This window comes from Sesamum indicum, linkage group LG5 (assembly GCF_000512975.1).
Source record: "Sesamum indicum cultivar Zhongzhi No. 13 linkage group LG5, S_indicum_v1.0, whole genome shotgun sequence".
NCBI lineage: Eukaryota > Viridiplantae > Streptophyta > Magnoliopsida > Lamiales > Pedaliaceae > Sesamum > Sesamum indicum.
The window spans coordinates 16804463-16815573 of record NC_026149.1 but is presented as its reverse complement, the minus strand read 5'-3'; the positions used below and the strand labels follow the sequence as shown (position 1 = coordinate 16815573).

General features: G+C 39.1%; 1 protein-coding gene across 1 annotated transcript in view; it reads right to left on the bottom strand.

The window, feature by feature from the left end:
- Positions 9178-11111, bottom strand: part of LOC105162805 — a 4211-nt gene continuing 2277 nt past the window's right edge. Inside the window, exons 4-6 of the mRNA XM_020694135.1 lie at positions 10287-10494; positions 9692-10184; positions 9178-9310 (exon numbers count right to left, since the gene is read on the bottom strand). Coding sequence (XP_020549794.1) covers positions 9178-9310; positions 9692-10184; positions 10287-10494 — 834 coding nt within the window. The remainder of the gene's footprint in view (positions 9311-9691; positions 10185-10286; positions 10495-11111) is intronic.

Below are 11111 nucleotides of genomic sequence, written 5' to 3'. Positions count from 1 at the left end.
TTCCCACAGACGGCGCCAACTGATCCGGGTCGAATTATTCGATCTCCAGAGACGATCTCCCTGCGGGTCGACTAATTCTTCCGAAACAGATTTTGGATCCCCTGAGAATAAAACACGAACCGTGAGCTCGTCGGGCACGTCCCCGACAATGACCCTCCGACGCTCAAGTTAGGTTGATCGAGTGAAATGTATGCGATCTCAAAGTTAGATCTCAATTAATGCGTAACAGTTCCCTCAATAATGGCGTATCGGGGTCTATTTATATAGCACAACTGAGTATCGGGTACTGGGCCACGTGGCCTTATCCTACTGGCTCATGTTCTGATCGAACGGCTTCCATTGTCCGGGTCTTCAGTCGGTTTGTGCGACTCGGGTCGGGTCCTCCGCGACCCGCCTGTTACAAGAGACGCGGATCCTGATCGCGAAATGACTCTAATGTCCTTAATGAAGGGTAATCTGGTCTTATTGTAGGGGTTACAAGTGTATACCCATCACATTGGCATTTGCGCGACTACAGTTGGCACTGTGTTATGGTTGCGAGTATACCTCAATCTAATGGGGTTTAGATCATCGTGATGCGATTGTTGCATTTTGTCGAGGCTTATATAGGATCGAGGAAGTTCGTTTCGTAAAACCGAATCGAAATTTTAATTAATATTAAATATCGAATCAAGTTGTTCGATTCGATTAGGTACTACGAAAATAAAATTCTGTTATGAAATTATTATCGAGTTAATCGAATTTAAAAGAAAAAAAATAATCCTACATATTTATGTATAAATATATGATATTTATACATATAACTTTTATTTTTTTTATTTATCTATATAAGTATAATATATATTTTATAAAAAATTGGTATTTAGTATTGTACAGTACACCGATGAATACTGGTACCACATTAAATACCGAATTTTTAATATGAACAGATTTAACGAACTGTGCATATCCTTATATGGAGTTGTGGAGAGTTTTTAAACCAAAATTTAATATGCGACTTAGTGAAAGTAAAGATAGTGTAAGTTTGTGTTTAAGGGATATTGGATTTTCACCCCATAGTGATGAGCCCAAAATAACAATGTAACTCAATTATTTCAATAATCGTGAGTTTTACAACCCTTATAAAAATACAAATCGATTTACAATAAGTATTACAAGAATAGAGCGGATTAAGTAAACCAAAAATATAAACGGTAAAAGGCTCAGGGAGGAGAAAGCACACGGCCACAACGCCGGCAATCCACCATCGGTTGCACCAAGAAACTACGGCCACCAAGGCTCAAAATCACATAGACCCACCAGTCGGGTATTTCTTAGTTCACAAAGAACTTAGGAAGAAGATCTGTTCTTTTCCCTTCTTCTTATTCTATTCGGCCAAAAAACCATGGGAGGTTTTATAGAAGTTTAGGCATTGGAGATGGAGTGAGAAGAAACTGGCGGAGGAGATTTTCGATGTCATTGTAACGAAGAGAAAAATAGTGAGAGAGAGAGAGAGAGAGAGAGAGAGAGAGAGAGAGAAGCAGCGAGGCCAGATGGAAAAATGAATTTTGGGGTTGGGGTATTGGGAGTAAGAAAGAAAACCGGGTCGGGTGGGTCAGGGTCGGCTCGGGTTGGTGGGTTGGGTCATCTAAGTGGTGTGTTGGGCTTCATATGGGGCTACCAAAATATAAATGATTCTGGGTCAGTTTTCAACAAGAGAAACAAATCAATTATTTGATTTGGGCATATAGTGACCTCATTCTGTATCCTTCACTTCTTTGCTTCATTTGGCATTTTTTCTTTTTTAATACCGACAAATAAATTACAATAATTTATCTCGATATATTAAGAGTTCGTTTGGTTCGAATGAAAGGAAAATGAAAGTGGAAGGGGGAGGGGAAATGAAAGGGGGAGAGGGAGGAAAAAATAATATTTTTCTTTCAAGTTGTTTGATATGATTGGAAGGGGAGAAAAATAGATTGAGAAGAAAAGACTAATTTTTGTAATTTTACTAAATAACCCTTCTTTCCATTTTGTATTAGAAAATAAATAAACTAATATTATTCTAATATAATTTTAGTATATAAAAAAATTAAAATCTTATTAAATAAGAATATTTTATCAAATCAGAATAAGAAAATATTTCTTAATAAAAATACTCATTAAAATGAGTATTGGTCATTTCTTTTAAACTGTTTGGTTTAAATAAGATAAAATTACTAATAATATTTTCAACTAACGAGTTCAAGTTCAAACATATGTGTCTTTGTTGATACAGAAAACAACTTTGGAGGGAACGAAATTGGACCTGAGGGGTTTCATATATATCGAATTTTACTTTACCTCCATCTCTTTCTATAACCAAACACTAAATTATATCTTATATATTCATTTTTACTTCCACTTCTCTTATACTCTCCAATGGAACATACTCTAAGTAATATATACCTCAATATCAATTAGGAAAAAGTATTATTTTAGTCCGCTAAGTATGCCTAATTTTAATTTTAATCCGATAACTTTGTCCATTTTTATTTAGGTATAGTAACTTACGGAAATTGCTTATTTTTAGTCCTTTGACAGATTTTCGGATAATTTTACCCCTATGAGTGCATATGGACTAAAACTGCCTTTCAAAAGTTGTATAGGAATAAAATTATCCGAAATTTTACGACAGACAGGAATATTCCGTCTCAAATCTTGTATGTGTGTAATAAATTTGCTCTTTAGCTTGCCACGTCACTCAACTTTTATTAGGTTTTATGATTTGAAACTATTGATGATTTGATAAGGCTTTTATATTTCAATATATTATGTAATGGAATTGATCAATTTTACTAAGAAAAAGCTCTTATATTTCAATATATATAACACGTTTATGTTTAACAGGTTTAATTTCATATGTCAAGCAACAAAAATGAACATAACCCTTCATTACTAATTTCTTACCTTAAATCAAATATGGTATATTATAACGGACTCCTATGAGATTTTTCGTAATTATAAATATCTTCTTTTTGTTTAAAAACTTATAAATATTATTTTGGAATTAGTTGTTGTCTAACAAGAAGGGGATTCGTAATTTTTTAAATAATAATAAAATATTTATAATTATGATAAATTTTAAAAGAGCTTGCTGTAATTTATACAATCAAACAAGGTCTAAATTTTTATTTAGATCCCAAGTAGGCAGCTAAAACACCCCATTTCCTTGTTTTTATTTATCCAAATTACATGTTAAACATTCCCAACAAATTATGACAATTAATTTCAAGAGGGCCATTCGTAATTTTTTAAATAATAAGAAAGTATTTATAATTATGACAAATTTTAAAAAATCTGCCGTAATTTATACAATTTAAATATGGTATAAATCCTTATTTAGATCCCAAATATAAAACACCCCATTCCGTTGTCTTCACTTATCCAAATTACATTTTAAACATTCCCAAGAAATAAACAATCTTAAAACTTTAAGAATGCAACATAAAGACCAAAAACGAAAAAGAGACAATACATAAATGTTGTCTCATGCCAAGCCAAATAGCTTAATTATGCCTTTAATTATGATGATTACATACTTTATTGATAAAAAAAAAAAAAAAATTCCTCTAGCCTATATAAACCCCACGAAATCAAAGGGTTTTATCACCTCAAGACCAAGAAATAATTGTATTGTTGGATGAATTCATCAGTAGTGAACCCGATACATGAAATTTTAATAGATTATTACAGAAGATCGTGGATTTTGAAAGCCCTTATACAGACCAATATTACAGAAAAAATTAACTAATAGTTACAGATCTAAAAGAAGCAGTCACTGGAAAAATAAGAAGATGAAAGTATTTGGCTCAGGGGCCAGATCCGGTAGAGGAGAGCCCAAAACCACCAAGGTCGGCAACTAAATTCTTCAGTATGAATTTTTTTGGTATATTTTGCTAATTATATTATTATTACACTAATTAGTAGTTTATATTTATAACAATAAATTAAAATTGCATACTATATTTTGATATATTTATAACATAGTATACATTGTAATAATATATTTTATTACTTATAAAATTTATGTAAAAATTTGGTGATTCGATCCCATGATTTAATTAAATAATTATAATAATTAAAAAAATTATACCAACAATTAAAAATCGTGTTCTCTTTCTTTCTCATTCTTGGTCATCTCTCATTTCTCTCCAAATCTAACTCTAGCCCAAATCAATGATTGCAAGCTCCTCCATCTAACAGCGGCAACGAGGACGGCATTCGCTGTTGTGTCAGCCAACCGAGCAATGAGGACGACGCTCGCTTTTTGGTGAATATTTTTTCAATCTATTTTTGTTTGTGATGGGAATTTCTTCGTTCGCTTTCTTGGATGCTCAGCACTACATGTTTGCATTCCCAACAAAATAGAGTTGCCTCTGATTTCTCTCTAACTAATCTCGTATTTCTTTCTTAATAAAAATATTTGCTCCTAGCTTATATAAACTCCATGAAGTTTGTCATTGATGTAGGTCGCGCGAAATCAGGATTTTCGGGTCGGATCGCTGGATTGAGGTCGTTGATTCCCTCTTTCGAGCTACCTGTTGTGGATTCTGAGAGCACAGCAAACGTAAGACTAGCCGATAAGCCCTCGGCGATGGCCCTCCAATGCTTAAGTTAGAAAAGGTGGGGTCGAAAATATAACAACGAGATCGAGTGAGATCACAAATATAACGGTAAAATGAAATGGTGAAAACGTGTTTGAATAATCATAAATGAGACTATTTATACTTGTACGGTACCCTCTATTTATGCGACACGTGACACCAATAAGGGCGAGACACGTCACCCCCTGCAAAAGCCTGTTGTCTCCTGCTGTCGCCACTGCTGCATCACTGCTGCACCTGCACATTTGGGTCCGCGCGCAGTCATAATATACATAAAAAGGAGGATAAAAGATATAGGGGTATTTTGGGAATTGTGTAACTTCCCTTAGTATTACTCCCCCCCTTCTCTTAGTGTCATTAATGACACTAAGGGAAGTGAACAGTCACCATGTCCATCTGGAGGATCTAGGCCATCTGTTCTAAGCCACGTGTCTCCATCTGCTGGAAGGTGAAAAAGCGCGCTGCCTCACATATTCCCCTATATATAGGCCCTTATTTGAACTTTCTTGACCGCCCCGACTAATCGCATTCGATCTCCCCTACGAGCTACCTCCATTCTCCAGGTATTCGTCCATCCTTTCCTATTCTAGCTTTTGATATCATGTCTTCTAAGTCTAGGAGTCTCTCCGTTCATGTATCTGCTTCTGAGTCCAAATTGAGCTCGGATTCGAGTTCGATGTCGGGATCGTCAGCGACCTCCCCAAGGGAGACCGCTGGTACTTCTCGCGATCCCACTTCTTCCGTTCCCCATCATTCTAATCCTCCTGAGGAAGTAGCTGAATCCGATGAAACCCCTGTCTTTCAAAAATATACTGAAATGATGCAGCGAAAATCATGGTTAGGAATAGCGAGCATCATTAAAATGACTCCTGTAGCGTTAAAAATAAAATATTACATCCTTGCCGATTATGATATTATCATTCCTCGCTCATTTGATCGCATACATCAACCCCCAGAAGGCTACTGTACTTTATCTGTGCTCCATTTAGAGGTCGGACTTCGTTTTCCCTTACCCCGCGAAGTGAATAATATCCTCGTTCGGCTAGGTCTCTGCCCAATGTAATTATCCCCCAATTCTATCAGCCATATACTCATGTTCATTATTGTTATCAAACACCTCGATTTGCCTTCCTCCTTCGACAATTTTTGGTCCTTGTACAATATTATTGCCTCTAAAAGATCGGGGGAGACCGGGTGGTTCTACTTAACCACACGCAAGGACTGCCGTTTCTTAGACGATTTGAGGTCTAATGTCGGTCCTTGACGTGATAGATATTTCTTTATACGACCTCCACCCGGGCAATCTTGGGATTTTTACTTGGGTTGGCGTGAGTCCAAACCCAAACCCGAAACTTTTGGGGAGGGGTTCGAAAGTGACCTCATAAATTACATTACTCTGTTTTGGTACCTTTCGAAAGTACTACTACAGGAAAAAGTCTTGAAGCTCGCGGGGCTCTCCCCTGCTCCTATTCCAGTCAAAAGCTCTTTAGGTGATTTCATAAATCTCATTTGCTTGCTTCTTTTCCTTCTTAAGCGACCTCTAACAAAGTTAATTCTTTGCAGAGTCTGAAATCATGCTGGCAAGGATCGCGAACAAGACTAGAGCCAAGAAGGAAACACTACCTCCCTCTGTTGATCGCGAGCTTAAGAGCACAGTAACAGCGCCAAAGGGAAATCTCGAGAGCGCGTCCCAACTCCTACTCCGTCCCCTTCGGCCGCTACCGCTTCTGAACAACCTTCCACTCCCACAGAAATACGGGATCCCATCCCGGACGAGCATGTTGAGGTGGTAGAAATCTCGGAGGATCGTGGTCTAAAAAGGAAGAGGGGAAAAAAGGCGATCCTTGAAGCAGAGACCACAACAGAACCATTAGAAAGCAGGAGCGATCCCTCCTCGAGATCAACCAGACAGGGCCGACTTGAGGCCAAACTTGCTGCTGATCGGGTTGCTGAGCCCGAAAGTAGAAAGAGGTTCGCCATCTTTCAAGAGGCGTGGCAGCGGACGAGGGACGAGCGACCTTCCTCTACTCGGAGTGCTAAGATGTCCGGGGAAAAATGGGTCCCCGACTGGAAGATCTCCAAGAACAATAGTGTTCTGCGAACTTTTGCTGGACAAGATTCATGGGAGGTCTACAAGACCGCCTGCCTCGAACGAGATCAAGTTATCCTTGCGCAGACCTCTCTCACCTCCCTCGAAGAACATTTTGCTCATAACATGACTCAGGTAACCAACAAATCATTTATCCTTCTTACAAACTATGATTCTATGCGCTAACTTTTTCATTTGCCATAGGCCATGGCTTTTGCCCATAATATCTCCCTCCAATGCGCTGTGTGGAGACATGATAAAATTCTTCTTGAAGCAAAAACTGTGGAGATGGAGAAGAAAATTTTGGAGCAACAAGCACTGATCGAGTCCCTGCAGTCAGAATCCCAAGAGAAAAGGGAGCTCGCTTCCAAATTGGAGATTTCTAAAAAAGAGTTGGAGGAAGCCAGATCCACAACTCAAACAGATCGCGCTGCTGCTTTCGAGGCTGGCAAGGAGCAGGGATCAGCGGAAGGTCGGGATCAAGGCATAGCTGAAGGTCGGGCCCTATTTTTGCAGAGCCAGGAATTCCAAGATTTGATAGGTCAAGCTCGCTTAAATGGTGCTCGCGACTTTTTGAGATCGAGGACCTTCCGAGAAGCTGTAGAAAACCAGGCATCGGACTTCATGATCGAGGGGTTTGAAAAATGCCAAGGCCAAATTCAGAAGCTCGATGGATTTGCAGAGGGTTTCGATCTAGAGCAGTTGGATGTCTCCCTGGACAAGAATCTCGAGCCGTATCCCCTGGGACCAACACCTGCCGATGACTTTCCTGAGTTCCTGCCTTTGATGGATGAACTACCTCCCCCATTTCCTATTTCATAGATGCATAGGGATGAACGAACAGTTTTTATAAACACTTGTGTATTTTGAACCGATGAAAGATTTAGGGATCAATTCCCTTTTTTTGTAATTCTATGATTATCAATGCCAGCATTTTTGCTCATCTAAGCTTCGAGCAATTTGTGTTTGAATATTCATGAAAATTCCTGATAGCTCCCCGAAACTTACAATAGAAATCCAGCATGCTGATCGCATAAGACTCCCTTTTTTTTTTAAGTTAAAAATCCTGCAACCCTTTTGAGATCGTTTATGAAGCTTCAGAATACTCCTTCCTTCAGGTTACTTATAAAACTTTTTTCAAGATCAATAATCCTGCGTATCTTTTTCAGATCGCTTATGAACCTTTTTTCAGGTTAGAAATACTGCGCATCTTTTTCAGATCGCTTATGAACCTTTTTCAAGTTAGAAATACTGCGTATCTTTTTCAGATCGCTTATAAACCTTTTTCAGGTTAGAAATTCTGCGTATCTTTTTCAGACCGCTTATGAACCTTTTTTAGGTTAGAAATCCTGTGTATCTTTTTTAGACCGCGTATGAACCTTTTTCAAGTTAGAAATTCTGCGTATCTTTTCCAGATCGCTTATGAACCTTTCTCAAGTCAGAAATCCTGCATATCTTTTTCAGATCGCTTATGAACCTTTTTCAGGTTAGAAATCTTGCGTATCTTTTCCAGATCGCTTATGAACCTTTCTCAGGTCAGAAATCCTGCGTATCTTTTTCAGATCGCTTATTAACCTTTTCCAGGTTAGAAATCCTGCGTTTCTTTTCCAGATCTCTTATGAACCTTTCTCAGGTTAAAAATACTGCGCATCTTTTTCAGATCGCTTATGAAATCCTGTGTCTTCTTTTAGGTTAGAAATCCTGTGTCTTCTTTTAGACTGCTTATGAACCTTTTTCAGGTTAGAGATACTGCGTTATCTTTTTCATATTAACTCTTTAAAGTTAGCTTTGAGAGAACATAACAAAGCTTGTGGATGCAAAATGACCTTTTTCAGGTCGTCTTTTTCAGACTATTGAAATGTCTTTTTCAGACAATTACAAATATTTTTCAGGCAAAATCTCACTAAGTAGCTTACATACATCTAAGCATAGAATTTCTTCAAGTTATGCACGTTCCAAGGTCGTGGAAAATTCTTCCCCTCTAAATCTTGTAAAATGTATGTCCCTTTTCATCGAATCTTCACTACCTTATACGGGCCTTCCCATGTCGGATCGAGCTTCCTAACATGCTTCGACACTTCGACTTTCTTCAAGACAAGGTGGCCGACTTGAAAACTCCTTGGTCGCACTCTTCGATTATAATTTCTGGTCATCATGCTTTTATATCGCAAGATCTTCGCATACGCACGATCTCTTCCTTCTTCGATCACTGTCAGGTCGAATGACCGTTCCTGAGATTTCCTTCCGCTTCATATTGGGTGACTCGAGCTGTTTCTTCACCAATCTTCGTGGGTATGATAGCTTCACTGCCATATACTAAACAGAAAGGAGTATCACCTGTGTTAGTTCGCGGGGTCGTTCGATATGCCCAAAGTACTCCAGGTAATTCTTCGACCCATGCCCTTTTTGCTCCTTCCAACCGAGTCTTCAAATATTGCAACAAAGTTCGGTTTGTGACCTCGCCTACCCGTTCGCTTGTGGATTTCCGACCGCCGTAAAGTTCTGCTGGATTTTTTGTTCCTTACACCACGCCATGATCTTCCTACCTTGGAACTGAGTTCCATTATCCGATACTAGAACCCGCGGAATCCCAAACCTGCAAATAATATTTTTCCAAATGAAATTTATTACCTCTTTCTCAGAGATCTTTGCCAAAGCTTCAACTTCGACCCACTTGGAAAAATATTCGACCGCCACAATCAGAAATTTTTTCTGCGCCACCGCTTGAGGAAACGGATCAACGATGTCGATTCCCCACTAATCAAAAGGGCATGCGACCTTCAAGGGTTCTAGAGGGGTCGCTGGAGAGTGCAATAGTCCTGCGTATTTTTGGCAACTTTCACATTTCCTAGCGAATTCATTCGCATCTTTTACCATTGTAGGCCAAAAATAGCATTGCCTAAGGATCTTCTGGGCCAACGATCTTCCTCCCGAATGATTTCCACAACTGCCCTCATGTATTTCCTTCATAACATACTGTGACCTCTCCGCATCTAAACACTTCAGTAAAATACCTTTTGGAGTTCTCTTGTATAAGTCATCTCCGACCAAAGTAAAGCGATTAGCTTTAAACTGCAACCTCTTGGTAGCGATTGCGTCGCTAGGTAATTCCCCATACTTCAAATACTGGACAAAAGACATTTTCCAAGAATCCGCCGTCTCGACCACGTGGATCTCTGCATCATCTATTACTGGTTGAGACTTCACCAATATAGTGATCTTCCTTTCCTTAATTCCTTCAACAAACGACCCGAACCTCGACAAGGCTTCTGCTCGCATGTTTTCGTCCTTTGGAATTTGGCTGATCGTGCATCTGTCAAACTTTTTCATCATATCTTTCACCCTCACCAGGTATTGTGTCATGGACCATTCGCGCGTTTCATAGGTGCCTTGTACCTGCATCCCGACAAGTTGTGAGTCCGTATATACATCTACATGCCTTATACCTCCATCCAATGCTGTCTGCAATCCTTGAATTAAAGCTTCATATTCAGCTTCATTATTTGTAGCCGAAAAATTTAGCCTCACAGCGATCTCGATCTCAGCACCATCCGGTCCCTACAAGTAAATACCGGCTCCTCCATTCTTTGAGGTCGAGGACCCATCCACATGCAACAGCCATCTCTCCTCTTTTTCTGGTTGTTCCCCAGCGAACTTGACTAAGACATCGGCAAACACTTGCGCTTTGATTGCATTCCTCGTCTGAAATTCGATGTCAAATTCTCCTAGCTCCACCGCCCATTTGATCATCCTGCCAGATGTATCCGATTTTGACATAACCTGCTTCAGAGGATGATTAGTCAACACAACAATAGGGTGGGATTGGAAGTAAGGTCGCAATTTTCGCGTTGTTATCACTAAGGCTAACGCTAGCTTCTCGATCTGGATATATTTCTTTTTCGCCCCTTGCAATATCTTGCTTACATAGTAAACAGGGTTTTATTTGCCATTCTCTTCTCGAATCAGCACCGAACTCACCGCGTTATCTGAGATAGCTAAATACACATACAATTTTTCCCCAATCATGGGATTAGAAAGTAGTGGTGGGGTAGTTAGATACAATTTTAGCTCCTGAAGAGCCTGTTCGCATTCCTCATTCCATTCAAAATTATTCGCTTTTCGCAAAACCTTAAAGAAGGGTAAGTTACGATCAGCAAACCTGACTATGAAACGATTTAGCGAGGCAACCTTCCCCGTTAACTATTGCACCTCCTTTATCGATTTTGGCGACCCTAACTGCATTATTGCCTTTATTTTTTCAGGATTTGCTTTTATGCCCCGTATGTAACCCAGAAACTTACCCCCTCGCACCCCAAAGGTGTATTTAGATGGGTTCAACTTCATGCCGTAAGATCGCATAATGTCAAAAGCTGTTCGTAAATTTATCAAATGATCAC